Source organism: Papilio xuthus, unplaced genomic scaffold (assembly GCF_000836235.2).
Source record: "Papilio xuthus unplaced genomic scaffold, Pxut_1.1 DF826159.1, whole genome shotgun sequence".
In the NCBI taxonomy this organism is placed as follows: Eukaryota; Metazoa; Arthropoda; class Insecta; order Lepidoptera; family Papilionidae; genus Papilio; species Papilio xuthus.
The window spans coordinates 62088-84032 of record NW_013532490.1 but is presented as its reverse complement, the minus strand read 5'-3'; the positions used below and the strand labels follow the sequence as shown (position 1 = coordinate 84032).

Sequence of the window (21945 nt, the reverse complement as noted above, 5' to 3'; positions counted from 1 at the left end):
TCAAGAACTTGTGTTCCTTCTCGTCCTTCGTCAGATTGTAATTTGAGACACGTCGCAATAAATTCCCCTCGGCTTCAGCGCGGTCACATGTGCTCGCCTAGCTCAGCGGGGCAGGGGAGAGCATGGAGGCGGAGGGGCGGGGGGGGGGGGACTTCGCGCCTTTACAAAACGACAAACTCAATTTGTTCTCTATTAGCGACTTCAATGTGCATATTTACTAGTGAATTTGTAGTAGTTTGAGACAGCAACATTATTTGTATGAGCTCAACACACATGTGACATCATGCACTGCTTTACACTTTATATAATTAGAATACTTGTACTTGAACAACAAGCTTGTTAGAGAGATATCAACTAAAATTATAGCGCATTTTCACACGAAATTCGAGTTTTTCTCCAAAGGGAGGTAAACGCAAATATTATAATTTGTCAAATCTTTCTAGTATTATAAATTTGAATGTTTAGATGGATGGATGGATGTTTGTTAGAAGTTACTTACAGAACGGCTGCACGGATCTCGATGAAATTTGGCACAGATGTAGAATACAGGCTATTTATTAATTTTATTTTTAACTCGCGGACTGCACCGCGGGCGACAGCTTGTATTATTATAAATGATAGTATTAGCTAGAAAGCTATGTATCAGTTACGTAACAATGCGTTTTTTGTAGGCAGAGTAGAATATGTATAATATATATGTTTACTTGTAACAATATATTATGTAAGTTTTAAATTGTGTCATAAAGTGTACTCAAAGCAAATATTAGTTAAGTAAGTGGTATATATTTCTTGGGAACTTCATTTGTTTTTCTTACTTGATTAAACCTTCGTCTGCCGTCTGCCGTCTGCCGTCCGCCGGCGACCTTGAAACTTGCTAAAGCCCCCGACTTCTGCTACTTAGGTATACGAAGAGATGCGAAGCGCTGCCAACATGAATTATTTAGTTTTTCGACTCCGCTTGATTACGATGAGCAATGGATATTCGACAAGTTTTCCTTTGTGCCACATATTCTACGCTTTTGTTGAATCCCGGCCAAGGATTAATCAGGAATAAAACACGTTGTGTCATCGATCGAGCTCCACATACGTAGTTGAAAATACATTTTTCTTATAAACCACATTTGATTTATTTGCGGTGGAATATAATACACACATTCACACACACACACACACACAATTAATTGTGTTTAAAAAAATATGGAAACATACAATAAGTTTTAGAATGTACGGTTCATTAACCAGTATGTTGGTGTGGGGGGTGTGAGAGGGCGGCCCGCATCTTTCGCACAAGAAAGTGTAAGAATCGCTCACAAAGGAGGCGCTCAATAGATGATTGCTGAGGAAATTTCTTTCATCTATTAAATTCTTTTCAGACACGTGTTCAAATTGGCTCACTGAACATTCCCTCGTAACGACTAACGAGGCTGTGTGAAAAAAGTTAGCGAGAAATCTGCGAAATGTTTTACAGTAGACGTACTTTTGTTAAGTGTTATTATGTAGACGTCTTTAGAATACAAATACGTAAAGTAACAGATTATATTTAAAAGAATTTGGTCTCATTTGTCTTTGTAACTTGTCTAACCTTAGCTCACCCCGGGCGAAGCATCTTGCAAACGAGCATCGAAAAAGAACGTACAAATTAAAAATTGATGACCTAAGAGATGACATCCTAATTGAATTATTCAGTATTTAATGAATTAGACATTGTAATTAGGATAACGTGGACTGCCTCCAACCGGCTAATAAAAAATGTTGATCAACGAAGCGCCCATGAATATTTATTAGGCACTAAAACTCCCTAATAAATATGCATGCGAGGTGTCTATTTCTTTTATAGCTATGGTCAAAATTTACGGACCAAAGTGTAATTTAGAACCTTCTCTCGTGTGTTACTGAGGTACATTAAAGCTCAAAATTTTTATAAAAATCAATTGAATATATTTTATGAATTTCGATTATTAACCTTAGTGTACTTTATGTTAGCAACTCCAACAACGAGTTAAGGACTTTCTTCAACATTTTAGTCAAACGAAATTACATTGATGTTTGCCGAGACGCAGTCAACCGTACCGGGACCTACTTACGTTGTTTTTCTTACATTTAATGTAGAAAGAAAACTCAAATTAAGAATCATGTGGCGCCCTCTGCCACAGATCAATAAACATCAAAGCGTCGGCGTATCGGAGATCTTAAGCAATACCCCACAAAGGACTGTGATCAATCAATCGCTAAAAGAAATTTCATCGTATATTAAATTTTGTTTTCACATAAAACATTCGAAATCTTTTGTGTTATAATTTCTAATAAAGTCACATTTAACGAGGAAATCATTGAAATTTCTTTTATGCAGAGAAGTTAATTGTTTTAAATATAAATATCCTTAACGGAAGTTATAATGCTTAGGAATAATATGGCTTGTAACATGTACCGCACAAACTTAAAATATTCACATAAAACATTTTGCTATCAAATATATTATAACATGTCTTTATGTGAATATTTAGTGCAAATTTGCCAGAGTTACCATGCCTCTATTGCCATTCATAAGCTAATAGAGTTATTCCACTAGGTGTAGTCCGCGGCTCGGTCCTCGCGAAATAAAAAGAATAGTAGCCTATGTATTTTTCCAGACTACGTTCTACATCTATGCCAATTTGTTTTTATTAATTTCACCAAACGCATTTAGCGTTGAGCCGTGCTGGAGATACATTCTAACAAACATCCTGCCATCCATAAATACAACCAAACATTCGCATTTATAATATTAGTATGACAATTAAATGATATCTGATTATCTTAATAGATTTAATAACACCGTAATCTAAGTGTAAAGTATGGATTTGAGTTGGCAGGTCAGGAACTAGAGTACACATCTACCCGATGTGCCAACACAAGATATACTGAAATAGTTACGATGAAATCCGGATACCAATTGAACGGATTCTAGTTATTTCAGTATGTATCTATCAAAGCAAACAGCACGGCCGCGCGATACTTTTCTATTTTTCGATGTCGTTTCGTTACTTCCACATTCAATAGCTCAGGGATTTGATTGCAAACTAACGGGTTTATTTCGAGACTATAGATTTTTTATAATGCACAATTCAATCATTCAAAAAATTATTTGCGTAACACAGATCTGAATAGTACTATAGTAAACAAAATTGTTAATCATTTTAAGATTAAAATATGAATATTAACATTAAGATCAAAAATGACAATCTATTTCCAGCTGTGGACAGACAAAAGGGCTTATGATGGAAGTGAAAATCGATAATGTAATGCAGTCAACAATAGATGGCAGTTTCACTTGACTACCAAATCAGTTACAGATGGCGCTTATGTCAGTGCGCTGATTTATACTTTTTATTAACTTTATTATTAGTGACTTTGACTACAAACTATGAATTATTTTTGTACAAATCAGTTATTTCGATTATTTTTCATATTTAAATAAAATAGTCATCGAAAGATCATTAATACATAGACTATTTAGTTTCAAGAAAAATAATACAAATACAAGTAAAAAGATTCACGATAAGAATATTAAAAATGATGGTGTTACAGGTATAAGAATAGCAACAATGTTTAAAAACTAGGCTAAATTGGCATAGTTTATTTGTATTGAGATATTAGGGGCGAGTGAGGCGCGTTGGTGCCGCGGGGCGGGGCGGTGCGGGCAGCTCTGTTGTTAATTGAATTGTACCTTGTTAGTTGTTTAAAACTTATTCGTGGAGTAATTTTAACTTGAGCGGATACTTATGATTTAATTTCGCGGTTGAAAGCGTCCCAAATGATGATGTGAAGCGAAACGGAAATCGAAGGAAATAAGCAATCGAATAATGTTCGAGTTTGTTTTCTCAACTCGAAAACAGGCGAGATGAAACCTCTCTCCGCTATTACAATTCTCAAATACTGATGCTTTTATTAAAACTTTTATGATGATGTTTGAATTATAGACTTTGCATTTCAACAAATCCTTTACAAAATAGACGTTTATTGCCTTTACGTTTATTAAATGCAAAATAGTAAATGTTTTGCAACACTTTATTGATCAGTAAATGATACACCAGTGATAGCTAACCACATCAGTTTGGTTGTATTCGTAACATTGTAACGTATCTTTGATTTGATAGATTGTCGGTACTAAGTACTTCCATGAATTCAATATAAAATACGCATAAGTAAGTAACACAAAAAAAAGGACGAATTAACATCTACCGGCAGCGGGCAGGGGGTATCGGGTAGCGGGTAGCGGGTAGCGGGTAGCGGGCAGCGGGTAGTGGACTACAATTTTATCAGATCAATGTTTTTGCAGCCATCACATGCGCGCCCGCCGCCTGAACAAATATTACTTCTGTATGGACGACGCTTGTTCAGTATTTACCTGCGCTACTAACATTTTTATAACACTTCGAATCTAATTAAGAACATCATAGAATCTATCACGTCAGCTGAACTTATAATAGTTATTTTTAACTAGATGGCGTTATTCTTAATTAAACAAAAAAAACTAGTAATAACTAAACTAAAAACGTTTATTTAGGTGTCGTAGAACTTTTCAGGCCGTCAATATGCGCCATTATTCAATGACGTGTCATCGGTCGATTGTTCGGACAACCGACACAAACAAAACACGTTTGATTGAAACTGATTATTATATTTGTGATTGTGATTTTAGATCGTTAGCTTTAGCTCATAGTCTGAATTATGCTATGTTTATGTATAGAAATACTAGAAGAGCAGAGATCAACAGGGTTAATTTTAGCCTAACCAATATAGAGCTTCAAACCACTGTAAGGTCGTTACACCTCGTAGACTGCGGCGGGTCTATTCAGTCACAACAAAGACTGTTCCATCATTGTTGTCCACACCTGCTCGTATAACGCTTTTGTTTATTGGATATTTTCGTTACATTAAAAAGAGAAAAATATCTCAAAGGTATATAAAGGAATAAAAGACGAAAGATTTTTGACATACTTTAACAAATTTTCAAAAATGATTCGAAACTATTGTACAAATAGAATTGAAGAGGTTTTGACATTGTATTGATATTTTTTCATAATGTTAGCAAAATAAAACTTCGTATAGATATCATAATAGATTTTTGAATGCGTCTTTTCTTTTTAAACATTTCCTTAATTTGACTAAGGATTTCATATATCTCAACATTTGTACAAAAATATGTAGTTATATAGACGAGAGAATGATATATTACATAATTATATTTGGAATTAAAAAAAACAAATTTCATGTTTGTAGGAAACTTTACCTCGAATAAACTTCTATCATACTCGTATATTTATTTTAATGAATGTAGTTGTATAATGAGAGAATTCATTAATTCACATGTGCTCAATTATAATTATGTCGGTTAGATACCGCACCGCACCGCACCGCACCGCACCGCACCGCACCGCACCGCACCGCACCGCACCGCACCGCACCGCACCGCACCGCATTGTGCACCGTGCATTACAACAAAATAATTAAGGTGGGGCTTAAGTTCATTAAGACGTCATAATTACATAAAATATGTTGCATACCTTCATAGTTGGTCCTAAGTAAATATTCAAACTATAAAGAGGTTTACTCTTATTTATATAGAATTAGAAAATGACGTTATACGTCTTTGGTTTATGTTGTAAATTGTAGATCGAAATAGGCAATTTATGTGAGATCTGTAATCTGGGGGTCATTGTTCGCACCTCTCTACTAATAGCTTTTTGCCGAAGTTATTTGATATGTCGGGATTGAACATTCACGATATACAGATATTGACTTGGTCCCTTTTTGCCCGACTGTCAGAAGGGTAACGTTTCTCTGGGTAATGTTTGTTTATATTTACTTATATAACAATGTTAAAGAAGGAGATATCGTTAGATTTAGTCCCTGACTGGGTGTCTGTACTACTCCGTGGTTTTTGTAATAATTACTAAGAACTCTTCTTAGTCTCATTAGTTATTTTTCATTTACATTTGACTTACTAAGCTTGACGATAACACTGAAAGTATTTATAATTGTAAAAATATAACTACAAAATGTGAAATTTGAAAATTCCGTACATTTGAATAACAAAAAACAAACATGTTTATTTAAATTTTAGAGCGCAGTTGAATTTGTCGCTTCGTTTCATCATTTTAATGACGTGACTATGCGATGAAAGAATTCGTTCCTCGCACATAAAATGTCGATAGAGATATTATGTTCCTGACACCGTTCAATTCAAAATATAGTCACTTTATAATTTTACTAGGGATATGATGAACATAAACTATAGAAATAATGCAAGCATAAAACCTCAAAATTTAAATGACTTCTCAACATTTTAAACTATCATGAAATTCCACAAATCATCGATTTTAATCAGTCGAATTCCAAATTAAACAATTAGTAAGTATAAATATTGTCGTCAGTTTGTAAAGTGATGAAATTCCCAATCGTGCGGTGACATATCTTGTCGCAGTTGTATTAACAATGTCAGTGTGTCAGGCATCATTAAATATTTCTGCAGCTGCTAGAAAAGATATCTCACTTTTGTATTGCGAACGAACAGAAACATATCCTACTTTATTTTAACAAGACATAACAGTATTTGTTACTACACAGTATTGAAACTATCAATACGTATCAATCAATACGTAATAGTTAAAAGTATTGAAGTTTGTTGTAAGATTTTAACAATGACGTAGGAAATGTTAATAACTTGAAGTGTGTAGATAACTCGTGTTATGTTTCGATTTCATATAAATCTCATTATGTTATGCCAACATTTATTTACCTTATATTATGTAAACTATTGTGTAAAATTAATATATACTAATATTATAAAGAGGAAAAACTTTGATTGTTTGCATTGAATATGCTCCGAAATTGTTCAACTCATTTAGAAAAAAACTTATACTGTTGGGAAGCTACTCTCTAATGGGGTGACACAGGCTATATTTATTACCATTTTTTTAATGCCAATTATTATTTCTGACAATTCACAATAGAAATAGTTTGAACACAAACAAGATCCATTACATAAGGATTTATAATTATCTTATAAACAGTCTTGATAAGTTCTCTTTGTACCATATAATGTACACGCGCTGGCATCCGGTGTTCACATGAAATCACATCGGATCGGAAATGGAATCCATTGCTGCTTGATTTGTATACGTTGTGCATTCTATTGACCTCTTGTTTAACTGAACTTGTTATTCTATAGTACGCTAACTTAACACTTAAGTGGTCTTAGAATTCCAATTTTTATTTATTTTTAAGGTTTAAGAATATTTGTGTTCCATTAAATAAATCCATTATTAAAAATGTCGTATATATTATATATCATAAGTAAGTTATATTAATCAACTTAGAATATGGTAATTTATACTATGTTATATAAAACATTGTAACACATCGACACACAAACCGGAGGCTGTACTACGAAGCGAGAACACAAGCCAAGTTATTAGAATAATGAGCTCGTAGAGGTGGATACGCTGTAGCCAGTCGCGTAGGAGGTTTCGCAGCGGCCGGTCGCTATGTGCTACGAAGAGGTTACGCTCATAGGCGACCGATGTTGCTTACTACGTTCAATAATAAAGCTCTTTTAGATATTTAATTCTAGCTTAGTATTTTATAACGTGCTTCAAAAGTGTATCTTTGTGCAGTTTGCTTGTTGTTTAGAACAAATTAGAATAAAGTTTACTAGTTCATAGGAAGTTGCAGTGAAATTAAAAACGTCCAGATGAAAAGGATTTGTCATCTGTTTGTATTACTGCTTTGTCTCCTCGATGGTAAGATTACAATTATGTGCTATTTAATTATTGTTTCAACTAAATTAAACTGTTTATATGTAGGAAAATAGTTATGACTGTTCTAGATTTAGTTCTTTTACAAAAAATAAAGTATTTTGTGTTAAATAGTCCTACAAACTTATCAAAACACATGTTTTTGTACAAGTTTGTTTTTTGTCATTCTTTATGACAATTAATATTTAAAAAAAAATTTTTTTGCAAACATTTCGATATTTTTTATTTAATTTTATCACCAGCAGGTGTTAAGTAAAAGCTTTTTTTATTTGCAGTAAAAATATTATATAAACTATGGAAATAGATATGTGATTAAAATACAATATTTTACATTACATTTTACTACAATCCGAGTAATTTCACGTGAAATAGATAAATAAAAGTAATCGATTCAGTTATCTGTTACAAACACACGTATTATCAGCCGCCGACTGTGAGCAAGCTCATTGTCGGCTCCTTGTGAGTGGAACTCATAATAGATTAACAATGGTCAGCAACTTTACGTCCCGCGTCATATGTACCTTAGAGTTGGGTAGTGAAAATCAATTATAAATAAACACTCCGTTTCCACTAACACGACTCGCAGCGCGGTTTCCGCTGCGCGAATATCCTATTTCAATCACTTGCGGTTACGCCGTTGGAAATTGTACAAACAATTATCATAGAAATAATGAACCTTAACGAATTTCGAGGAAACATAAATCCAACAACAATGCTTTAGCGGAGGCTCTTCAGTCTTCTACATGTCTCTTAGTCAAATTACAGGAATGTTGAGATTCAAACTTCTCGTTATTTACGTTCAGGTTTATATGAGTATATAATGTATTTCCCTATAATCAGTTTACTAATATAGTATATAATACTAGCTGCCGCAATCGACTCCGTCTCGCGGAAATAAAGAAAAATCTTAGATAGTAGCCTATGTTTTCTACAGCGAGATCCGTGTAGCCGTTTCGGAAATACTTTCTAACAAACATCTAAGCATCCATTTAAACATTTGCAATTATGATATTAGTAAGATATACATTCATAAACATAATTCGTTATACATTCATGAAATATATTTTATGTTTTAAAATAAAAATCAGAATTCCACCACAAGCCAGTTCCGCTGTATTGTACGACAACTCGCGTGTAAATTCGCATTGTATTCACAATTTCACACCAGTTTTATCCAATTAAAAAGTGAAATGTTAAAAAATATTCGCGAACCGCAAACCCTGGGGTGATATTTAACTACACATGAATGTCAGAATTATTCGCTCTCTTGATATCATGACACATTTAACTTTAGTTTTTTGTTTTTATTATGTTAGCTAGCTGTAGCCAGTGAGTCCGTCTGAGCCTAATTAAGAAAAAAACCTCATTAGTATACTATAATATGTGTCCTTTGAAACTTATACATCTATGCCAAATTTCAGCCAGATTCATGCTGGCGTTCTGGAGATATGTACCTTGTAACAAACATCCATCCATCCAAACATTTAAAATAATACTAAGAGGTCACTATGTTGTGCTATAAATATCAATTGTGGAGCTGTAAAAGATGACCTGCAAATAGAATGTTGAGTATTAAAATCAATCTATAGAAAAATATCTTTAAGTTTTTTACAAAAAGACGTTAAGAAAGTAATCAAATATTATTTAATTTATTTATGACGTATAATATTATATACAACGACAGTTACAATCCTCGCACAAAGAACAAACCTCAGCAACATACCTGAAGCAAGTTCACGTAATACGTAACATATATAACAAAATATAAATTCTGCGAATTCTGAGCTTATAATATTCCGATTCGTAGAATCTACTTTTCTGTTGAACATTTGTGGGATGTCGCGAAACCTGTCAGTCGCTGCGACGTTTTCGGAGCTCAGAGAATGTTTTATATTTTAAGCCACGTGAATCGGAGAGTACGGTGACGTGGTATTAATGTTTTTTTGTATAAAAATAAAAGTAGAAAGAGATTTATATTTTTGTTAAAAAAAGTGATAAAGTTAGGGAATACATATGCAAGGGAAATATTCTCTATGTGTATATCCTCCTCCATCGATTAAAGGTAGGCAACGCGTATCCGTACATGGAAAGCGGTCAATCACTATTTTGGTGAATTCTGGTGGCCGCTTGCCTACGTTACGGGATCAAAAACTTTAGTACTTACATATAAACTAGAACACGTAAAAATATAAATATAAAAGACCGAATTAAACATGTAGATGTGTGTTTTAAGAACAATTTAATAATTCTTTATTTCTATTCACAAACATGAAAGTATAACAATTTAAACAAAATTAAGCTTATTACAAGTGTAGGTCATGAGCGGCACGTCTCAGATGTATGTATGTAGGTTAAGTACACATGGGAGATGTACAGGTTTGTGCTCTATACACTAAGTACATACACAAATTAAAAAGAAAATAAAATCAAGCACAATTCAGTCATTACTACAATATTTACGGCAAAGTTAAATATTAAATTGTTCAAACTTTCGTGAGGCATTATCAGAAACTATTATATAAACGACTAAAACACACACGTGTAATTGTCCGGTGTCGGCACCGACTAGTTCACTCCCCCTCACGAAAGGCCCTCGATGGGCCCGAAACTAATCGGTGCCGACACCGCCAAATTTACGTAAGTGTTTAGTCGTTTATTAGTTTAAGTTTAATATTACTTTAAATTGGAACAATATAAATTCTATTTGAAGAACAAAATTAAATAACATCAAATGTCAATGGTAAACGTATTAGAGCTCAGTTCAGGTGAAATGTGGTTTATATCGGATGCATTCACATTTCACGTTCAGCGAAGTCACAGTAATTGCAATTTCAGTGCGCGGACTTTACATTGATGAATAGTTACCAAACTCCCCGACAGGTGGCGCTGACTCGACACTTGTGCAAATCAAATATCGCTCCAACTTATAATGTAATCTAAGTTTATCAATGCTTACCTTGCAACATTATAGATCAGTTTATATGTACATATTATACATATTCAGAAATGCAATTGTATTTAATAATATGTATTTACTAGCTGTCACCCGCGACTCCGTCCGCGCAGGTTTAAAAAATAGATAGAAGCCGATTTAGATACTGAATATTCATATAAATTTACATAAAAATCTGTGAAGCTGCTTCGAGGGAGTATAGTAAGTAATATTATGATATGAGAATTTTATATGTGAGATTTTAGATAGTTCTGCTAAAATAAGTTTTATTTATAATAAATATTATGTAAATAAATAAACACAAAAATGCAGCGATATTTAATGCATCGATAGTTTTTAGCAAAAGTATTTTGGCAAAGCTTTTAGAATAAGCTCTTCCGTAAATAATACACACAATCGACATCATAACAAGACATTTCAACTTTCAGTTCCGCTCGCTTCGTGTTCTTATTTTTTTGGCTTTCGACCAAAAGCTCGCGTCTCAACTACGAGGGCGAGGGGTAAAAAATATGGTTAAAAGCGGTGCCGTGTTTTGCCAAATGTATGAGTAAATCGAGATGAAATGTATGCGAAACTGAGGAAAAAATATCACAGGGAATTTTTAACGTTCTCACGAAAAGAGTTAATGATGTTTTGCACTGAACAGCTTTAGCTTTGTATTACATAGGAATCTTTAATTATGCAAAGGTATCCCGCAGATTTACGCGGGATAATTAAGCTCGGAAACCGCTTCGGCAAATCCTGTTTGTGTGCAAATTGGATCGTGCAAATATGCTTTGTGTTTTGATTCATAACATATAATTAAAACATTGTTTAATCGAAATTCAAATGCTTAATCTGTTCGACATGTTCATATTAAAATTAATTGCTCTGTTGAAAACTAATTATAACAAAAGTTGTAAAATTACACCGGCATTAACGGAATTTATTAGATAAAACTGAATCCATACAAAATAAACATATTTACCAAAATTTTATCAATAATTCACCATTTATTTTGAAAATGGTTGTGGTCTCACGGTTCAAAACAATGTTCAAAATTTAAAACATTAAAAAATTCTAAAATTAATGTAATGTAAAGCATTTCGTATTTTGTAAATAAATGTAACAAAAAAGAAAACAAAGCTAAAAAGTAATGAACTTGGTGCGGAGGACAAATATATTTAACGCGGAACCCGCATTTTTCCTAGTTAATATAAAGCAACAAACAAGTAGATAGGTCGGAATTAGCATACGAGATGTACACGCATCCGCGCACACAAAGCGTCCACTTTATTAAACGAAGTAGCGCCGGGAAACGCTCACTCACTCACAAATGATAAGCGATGTACTGTGACATAGATCTCAGTAGAAGTCAGCAGCTCTCAGCAGCTCTCAGTATCACGCGGGTACTTATACCAAACACACGTGTTATAATGGATGAAACTGATACTATAGACCCAATATTATCTTGGATGTAAAGTTATTAACCGAATGGAAAGTTTTAATATGGAATTCAAATGTGTTCTAATAAATTGCTCGTTTGCCCCAGTCTCTTATAAAAGAAATTATCAAGTTCAAGTGATACATTTGCACTCATGAGAGGAATTGCTCTGATTTTCTTCTTTCAATGTTTGCTGGATGGTAATTATATTTGTACTTTTCTTGTTACTATTAGTTAACATTTTACAAATGTCTACTGTTTTAAAGACAATTAAATCACGAATATATTATATTAATTTAGATCAAAACTATAATACCAGAATCTGAATGTATATTTTTGCCTTAGATAAAGTCCATTACAATTTTGATCTGATTAGTTAGTACATTAGTCACTCAGAATGCGCGCAAACGAATACAGAACTTGTATAAGCTTTTTAATTAACGGGCGTCGACGAAAGGAAATAAGAATAAACAAGGTTGACATAACTTTGAAAGCGGTGTCACGCGTTACCACGGCCCGCGCGCGGAAATTCAAATGTCACGGCGCAGAAGTAATAGAGCTAGAGTTGTTCGTGTTACACAACAAACACTCAAAAACTTCTGACGAATACTTACAAATAATAATGACGAACGATTTCAAATAATGATGAAAGTAGTTAAAAGGTTCTCACTAACACATTGAATTATTACTTACACGAACACACACGTCAACTTTAAATTACATATGTTTTCCGTGTTCGCTTTCCCAGCCGCTAGGTGGCGCGCGTTGCATTCATGCCTTTGACGTCGCTCAACGACCCTTTTTATTTCATTTGGGATTAATTACAAGGCATTTTGTTCTTATTTTCATGACTTTGAATACACTCATTTGGACGTAGTGCTTAAAGTAACATACATTTAAAAGACCATTGAATATAGTAGTTTGATAAAAATAAATTACATTTCTTCATTTGTAATGTATTCTATATTTCAAAAAGTTAATTAAACACAAGCTAATTTAGGATAAATATTTTATTGTATAGAAATAAATACTACTTTGAGATGTACTGACATCTAATGTGTTCATCATACCCTTGTTACCTGTACATTATTATTCTTATGTTTCTGTGTTGTAGGTAACATGCCCGATAGTTTGTTATCTTGTACTTGAACACCTTTAAATTGTGTATAGAAAACTGCAATGAAAATGTCACTCCTTGCCTTCAACACCTTACTTAGCAATGTTTATGCGCAACTTGCAACAAACAACCTTTGTAAATTCCATTACGAACTCCGCTAAAAGGAAAACTACGTCGCTTGTAAATTATAGTACTTTAGGGAAATATTATTCTTATGACGTTTTCTTTTCCTGAAACACCTTTTTAATATTCGGCAAAAAATATTCGTAGTACTGTTTTGAGAATATTTTTTTTTTACGTTTCATTATAATAATACTAATACACACACGCTGCTTCGCTCGCTGTTAATGAATAACAAATGACAAGTTACGATAAAAATTGTCAAAACTATCTATGGCCCGCTACTCCGTGCGCGCGGAGTTAATAAAATAATAATAAGTAGTCTATGTGTTCTTCCTGACTATGGTCTACATCTCTAACAAATTTCATTGAGATCCGTTGAGATACCTACGAACAAACAAACATCCATCAATGTAAACTTTTGCATATATAATATTAGTAAGATAATTATAAACAATAGAGCATTTATTGATATTAAAATAAAACAACTAATAAATTACTAAACATTTATTCACTTCATCTTTCCCCTAATTTTTAAATGGGTGCTGTATAATACACACTGCGAATTTTAAAATAAAGAAGCGTTCTTGGAGTAAAAAATAACCAATTACGCTTAAGTGAGAGGGTGAAAAGAGGACTCTGGGGTGACTCTTCCCCTTTTAATACCGGTTTTATCTTTTTTCATAACGTCTTTAGGCTTATCACCCTCAGTTCAGAGGGAGCGTAAAACAGTGAATTTGTAATGACCTTGATTTGTATTTGAACTTTTAAGCAAATCAATTAAATATATTTAATGTTACATTAACTCTACTTTACGATTTTAATCGCGTACACGAAAATGTTAGCAATGAACTTTTCTTTTATCCTATAGAAAAAATTCTACATCTAAAAAGATTTTTCCTTCAAAGAGTTTCAGTTAAGGAAATAGACAACGTAAGAATGACAGCTAATCAACTATCAGACTTATTTTCCAAGTGGTAAAAATGTTACTTTCAATAAAAATACAGCAAATTTTTTCTTGACAACAAGTGCACATCTCCGTGTGTTGCGGGAAGGAGCTCGACTCCCTCTTTTTGTCGGCGGTTCGTCGCTCGCTAACTGAATTGTTGGCAAACTTGTACCCGTCGCGCCGTAAATTCTGTCTGAGGCCAAACTTCCCAACTCCTGACTTCGGCGAGTGAATGTTTTATCGTAAAAAAGCTTTATGTCTCGGTACAGGTAAATTTATTTTGAATCTTTCCAGAGTTTTTTATTGCGTGTTCTTTATTCTGCGTTGAAATTGGCTCGTTTCACTGCCTAATGAAATTTTGTGCTGCTTTCTAAATTCACCCGATTGTATAACATGTTTATTGAAATAATCACTCATACTTTCAACCTACAGGATACGTATATTACCGATATTACTTTTGGGTTTCACCTTTATTAACGACCTTTTTCTTATGATACCTATTATATACCGGGTACTGATTTGCTATAAAACGGCAAAGATTATATCAACGTTATGTATATGTTTTCATCTCGGTTTCCTCATCACATTCATGGCGATTTTCTCAGTTTGTATTATAAGTCGTTTTCCATTAATAGTTTTTCAATAGACGTTTCCAGAAAATGTCTTATCTCGAATCCTTTGCATATAAAGGTAAAGGTGTGCTCGAGACTCCACTCTGGGGACGGATAAGATGAAGAGAAGATTTCGATTTGCGGATTTCTGAAGCGGAACTTTTACGTTGCAAGAATTTAATTAAAGATTCGCCGGGAAAATGCCGTCGTAATTAAAAGTGTGCTCCATTCGATGGATATTTCACTAAAAATTCATGGAATAAAAAGTCACGATGGAATGTTAAATTAATTTTATCGTATATTCGCCAACAAATCGAAAATTCGAGAAATAACATAAACGGGACTTTATAGAATATTTACCTATTTTGGGAAAATCAGTTGCATAATATATTTATTTATTTATATGAACAATTTAATTATCTTGTTCAGAAATTTCAGATTTATTTGGTAACTTTGAAAAGTTAGTTATCTTTTATTACAAATTGAACGACATTAACAGCATCTTAATTTAACCTCCGTATCCAGGATATAGCTACTTTAAATCTATTTTTTGTTGCTAAAGTAAAATGTCAAAGAGAATCTGAATTATTATGAAATTAATTATAATTATGGTTCCTTCAGATAAACTTATTATGACAACAATTAATATAAAATGCTGAGAGAGAGAAAACCCTCCAGAGGTTGTAAACCTTTTATAAATTACGTCTGTGAGGAAATATATAGTTAAAGATTATTTTGTTATCTGTTCATATTTCAATATTTGATTTATTATAAAATTTGATGTTCAGCATTAATTTCATTTATTTTCAAATATATAAATAAAAAAGGTCGCTGACAAAGAACGTTGTTTATAATACAATTAGTTTCAACATAAGTTCAATAGTATTTCTTTAGGTTTGAACCGGAGCTAAAATCATTACTCTTTGAAATGTCTTGTTTAATCCTTTTTCAACAAAATAACAAGTTGGTTATTAAATCCAAGAGCATGTTGTATATCTCATTAAAGTACAAAGTTCTGACTTCCTTCAGTTACAAGTTCACCGGCCGCCGTTATTACATATTCTGCGCTAACTAACTAATATGTTCCTTCATATTTCGGATACTAATTAATAAAAAAACTTATTAATAATCGATACTAAATACAATATGAAAACTAGTAGATTAATAATAATGCTTTAGAAAATATATTTTTTGAACTAAAAAAAAACAAGAAAATATCTAAAAACTTCTTTTAAAGACATTTTCTTTCGAAGAAATTGTCTTGTCCTTAAACTCCAGTGGGATAGAGAGGGAACATTTAATGTGACAGTAATCTCTTGAAAGATATTACAAAATGCTTTATCTTAACATCAAACCCTCAGAGACTCTGTGAGAATGTAAAGTTACATTTACACTTGGTATATTTTACAATTTGCAATATTTAAAATAAACTCTAGCTGTTTTGTTCTTTAGTGTAAAAATATTAATTTTACAAATATTATCAAATCGGCTTATATACTGAAAAATTTTATTATTTTCTTAGACGTTTATTAGGAAAAAGAAATATATAAAGTTGTGTTCGCTCCACTTTCTTGGTTTACATAAAACATGTTCATAAAGCCTTAAGCCTTTAGTCTACGTCTTATGAAATAGTTCTTCATATGTGGTTTGATATCGCCGCCTGGGAAGCCTTACACAGCCTTACGCTTACGAAGAATGAAAGTAATAAAATGTAGTAAATGTTCAGACTATTTGCATATCTTTATGATGAAATCTTTCGACGCACATCTACCAGTAATATGGCGTCGCGTATTACTTTTTACTGTTCATACCTGACTCGGCTTTATTGGTGATAAGTTTTAACTTGATCATTATGATCCTATACGTGTAAGCTATATTCTAACCTCGTTGTTATATTTTAATTTATTTACGAGTACCTATAATGTTTCATTTTGATGATATTATTGTTTCCAGCGCAATTGTGTTGAAGATAATACTGTAAATCTGCACGTCGGCTCATGATTATTCGTTTAATAAACATATATTTATCAAGTACTATCATCAAAAGTGATGCACCTACAGTACAACGTCACAACGCAAATGACGTTAAAGTTTGTTGCTATAGAAACAATAAGCTGCGTTGTGTATTTAGGTGTATTGTAAGATTCAATAATTAAGGCGGCTCGGGGTGAGCTGCGCAGGAGCATGTGAGGTGTGCGTCCGGTGAGCCGTCATAAATTGTGTGTATGTATGTATGTATGTGCAGGCGGCGTGTGGTCGCTACGTAACCTGTCAATATCAGTGCCGCGCGCGGTGCTATCGGGCGAGGGTCGAGCGGCGCTGCTACGCTGCTCCTACGACCTGGAAGGCGCGGCGCTCTACTCCATCCGCTGGTACCGTGCAGAGGATGAATTCTACAGATACGTGCCGCGTGAGATGCCCCCCACCATGGTCTTCCCCCTTCCAGGCGCCTCCGTCGATGTAAGAATATATTTTTAGTGATGTGTAGGAATCATTAGGGTTAAGTGTCTTCAATTTAGGTTTACATAAACCATTTTACATTCCATAACATCGATCATATTTTAGTCGTGGATCAACTTGGTATAAACTGTATAAACGAAACCGCATGTGCGGTTAATTAATACACATGTTTGTAGAATAATTAACCATTTCAACACATACATAGCCATAATCTAGCCATTGCACCAATATAATATTATAGCTTTTACTCGTAATTTTTCTTTTTTTAATGATTAAGAGTAAACACTATTCTATTTCTTTTAAAAATTCAATATCTTTGATTAACTGATTCTTTCGGATAAATTAAATTTTGTGGCAAAGTTGTTTGTGACATAGTGCAATGTTTGTACATCAGTTGGCGCAGTCGGACCACCAACAGGTGCGCATCGTGAACATGAACCGGCGGCTGAGCGGTGACTACCAGTGCGAGGTGTCCGCAGACGCGCCACTCTTCCACACTGACATACGCTCCGCACCGCTCACTGTCGTCGGTACGTAATGCGTACGGCTATTCTTTGTAAGTTAGGAAGGATCTTTCGCCGACAGCTTCCAGTTCAAAGTTAAAGTTAAAGTTGGCGCTGTCAGTCAGTTGTGCTTACAGCTATATGTTATCCAAGCTGCTAAATTAGCTTTAAATATCCGAGTTTCAGAGAAAGTGCGATTACTTACCGTTTACATAATCAATATACCACGTACTCAGACCCACCGTTCCGCGCGCCGCGGCTACTGGTGTCGCGTCTGAGCTACGCGCGCAACGACCTGCTGCAGGCCAACTGCTCCGTGGACGAAGCCTACCCCGCACCTAATATCACATGGACCATAGATGGACACAAGGTATACATACCTAACTACCTCATGGAACTCCGACATCTTAATCTTCAAAATCGGACTATTACCACATTCACACAATCTACTGATAAATAATTGTATTCTATCAGTCTCAATAATCAAAGTCTATTATATGAATATTTCATCAGTTATAAATGTAAGTAAGTACATAACACAATACACATCGATCGAATTGCTCGAGTTGAACTTCGCTTCAGTTGTTTTACAGCAATTTGAGTGCGACTCGGCGCGAATAAAAGTTAGTGCTCTCTCCAGATAGCTGAGACAATCTCGTGGCAGTCGCCGGAGCAGGATTTCAAGGAGCGCGGCGCGTTCAGTCAGCTGGAAGTGAGCATCGTCGAGAGCCTGCAGTATGGCGTTGAGCGAGCGGGGTACGCGGGGCATGCGGGGGACGGGGAAAACTTCGCCCACCGCGCCGACCCTGAGTTCGAAAAGCGAGAAGTTCTCAGGTGGACTTTTGTTTGGATTCTATTTCTTTTAACTTCTCCGAAATTTCGTTCTATTTAGAAAACTAGAGCGTTATATAAGCTGTATAAGAGTGCTGTGATCTGTGAGCGCAGGTACACGCTGTCGGCGCCGGCGAGCGGGCAGTTCGCGCTGGGCTGCGTGGCCACCATCTACGACGTGTACGCGCGCGGCAGCGAACAGGCGCACATCAGGGAGGACAGCCCGCGCCCCGCCTCTGTCACCGGGGAGGACTCCTCGGGTAATCTTCTCTCTTTTAATTCTTCTGATGAGTGGGGGCGCTGGAGGCCTCTTCCGATTCCCAGCCTTATCATTCAAATAACATTACATACATACAAGCTACCATCAAAAGTATTAACAGTGGTTGTTCTGTCTGCAGGTATCCAGACGCTGCATAACATCGTGCTGATATGTGTATGCTCATGCGCGGCGCTACAGATGGGGTTATGACCCCCTGCACTGTTGGCCGCCGCGCGCCCGCGCCGGCGCCCCTTCTAATGCGCTCAAACTGAATGTTGTGATAGATAATAATAGTTGGTGGTGTGATGACGCGCTCCAGCGCAGCGGTCGCAGTGCACTCGGTACTTATAAGCATACGTGTCAATTCCGAGTAGAGCTTGACTCGCTGGTCGCAGGTCGCAGGTTGCATGTCGCATGTCGCGGGTCGTACGCGTCGCGTCAACTACTCGTATAAGATACACTTATTAAATGTTGCAGATTGCTATATGTAAATAAAGACGTGAGTTATCAATATTTCTTTATTATTTGTCCCATAAATATATATAATAATATATCATTAACTTTTTATTTTGCACTGATAACAACTTTTAGAGTTCACATTATCGATTTGCTAGATTAGTTAATGAAGATTTGCAACTGCACTTAAGATCACCGACACACGGTCTCATAAAAGATAAAATGTGAATGTTGTGAATGTTGGTGAAGTCCACTAAATGATTCTCGTATTCAAAGATGCTTATTTAATTTTGTGAGACGTCTGAGCTCGATCAGTAATTAATCACGTCCTTACTTCATTAAGTTAAGTTAAGTTAAGTTACAGTTGGTGCGGAATGCTGAGCTTCTCTTCGGTTTCATTATTCTTAAGAACAGTATCCAATTATAAAGAAATGCTTGACCGCACATTATTTCTAATTGAATACTTCAAAGTTACAGCAGCTCCGAATAAATTCCCCGAATAAGAATCGCCTAAGTTAGATATTTGAGTTGCGCCACCAATATTTATTGGTTAGACGTAATTTTCGGCAGAATTTCTACATTTTATTGAAATGGAGAATAACTTTCAGTCCTGTGATAACGAAGAGAGGAGATATTGAATATTATTGAAGTTATGAATCCTCATATTCAAAGATTCCATAGATTTCCAATTACAGAAATCATTTGAGTTCTTTTTTTCATCGATTAAATAGGAAGAAGTAAAGATCGATTTTTTTAATATTCAGATAGTTAAATGTTCCTTTTTTCTTAAGTGAGAGAAAGAAAATAAGTAAGATTATCAAAGTATAAGAGCAATGGTCAAATGTAACGGAGAATAAACAGTTCTCAACTGGAGCATAAATTACGTTTATTGGTTTTTGGGGACTGTTTGATAAAGTCCTTAATGGCTGACCACTAACTACCTCCCAGCGGTCGCCGGCGGCGGGAGGAGGTCTCGCTAAATATGCTAATTTCTGACCTTCGGTTTTACACGATAACATAATTAATTCGAATTCGATAAAATGTATCAACATCAAATCATATTAATTTCCCATTTATTTGCTATTAATGAAAATATTTCAAAACAAAATTGTTATAATAATTTCTACTGCAAACAAATCAAACCAGATTTTGATTAATGAAAAGCACATTTGATAACCAAATGTAATAGTGTAATTATTAGGATCGTACAGTTTTAAAATGTATTCAATTGTATATATAGACGTACATACATACAATCACAATTTTCTATTTACAGAGATTACAGTGAGTCAAATGAAACTAGAACTTTCTTTTTTTTATATAATTGAATAAATAGGCAACATAACATAACAAAGTAACTCCTAAAGATGAAGGTTTGTGCAATAGTCTAGAGAACAGTATGATGGCTTCCACAACCACTCGAATAGTTTTCCAGGTTAATATGATGTAGTGTAAAGTTTCCATTGGGAAATTTCCACGTCGTTTAGCTGCAAATATAAAGTAAATAGCGTCGCGTCCCGCGGGCGCAGCGCTTCACAAAGCGTTATGGAGCACGCGGCATTACCTTCAACTCTCACTACACTTATACTAGATGTAGGACGTACTTTAAACTTTTTATCGGCAAATTTATCTCCATTACTTGCAAACACGGGACAACGGAAAGTGTTACGAGAAATCGACTGTTCTATTATAGGAAAGTCATTGTGTGTTCTGTTGCAGAAATAAAGAGATTCTGTTAAACATACACATGAAGAGAGGAGAATAAGCAGATAACTTAACATAAAAACAAAGATGACAGCAAAATCTATTAGATTGAAAGTAAATTTATTCAAAACCAAAAATAAACAGTTTTATATTTTTGTACAAGATTAACATTCACTTTTACAAATAACTTATCTTTCTTATTTATCTTTGTGTTGACTCAGTATCCACTGACTTAAGTGACTTAAACAAAAGCCTTTTCGATGCCTTTTCGTTGAGATACGAAGTTCAAGTGAAAGTTGGTGACAGGGCGCGGGTCGGGGCGGGGTGGCGACAAAAAGTTTGTCAGTTCCTTTGTGTCGGAGCAGAGAAAAGTTTCATCGGTTTGCCGGCGACTGTGGCGCTAGTGTCGGACGCGATATTACAAAAGATTCCGGTCAATGATTTCATTATTATTCTTCTTTTGTTCGACTTCGGAGCAAAGGATAAGGAATATTTTAGTTTCGAAATGAGACGTTTATTGATGTTTGAGTCAGGTAAGAACTATGTATATGTTTGACTAAGTTTTTCATTATTGTCTGTATTTACATTTAAGGCAGCACTTTACCTGGACTTTATAAATTAGATAAGAGATATTATAGAGAATTAAATGCTTCGAGGTTCAAAGATCGCAAATATAAAAATATGTCCAACGAATCCGTGTTCGAAATTTCTAGAATTCGTAGCAATGTAGTAAATAAAAAAGTGTCATCGATCTTTTTTA

At 34.6% G+C, this 21945-nt stretch overlaps 1 protein-coding gene across 3 annotated transcripts; it reads left to right on the top strand.

Annotated features, from left to right (window-relative positions):
* Nucleotides 1-7613: 7613 nt before the first annotated feature.
* On the top strand, nt 7614-19523 carry LOC106123096 (uncharacterized). Of its 3 annotated transcripts, none has more exons than XM_013319231.1 (7): nt 7614-7784; nt 17218-17432; nt 17827-17962; nt 18172-18305; nt 18576-18769; nt 18881-19026; nt 19165-19523. In XM_013319231.1, exons 1-7 carry the CDS (start codon nt 7736-7738, stop codon nt 19233-19235), a joined length of 945 nt encoding a protein of 314 aa, XP_013174685.1. In that variant the 5' UTR covers nt 7614-7735; the 3' UTR covers nt 19236-19523. The 3 variants fall into 3 exon arrangements, with proteins under 3 accessions (XP_013174685.1, XP_013174686.1, XP_013174687.1); XM_013319232.1 differs by lacking the exon at nt 7614-7784 and adding an exon at nt 12144-12375; XM_013319233.1 differs by lacking the exon at nt 7614-7784 and adding an exon at nt 14370-14630.
* Nucleotides 19524-21945: the final 2422 nt, after the last annotated feature.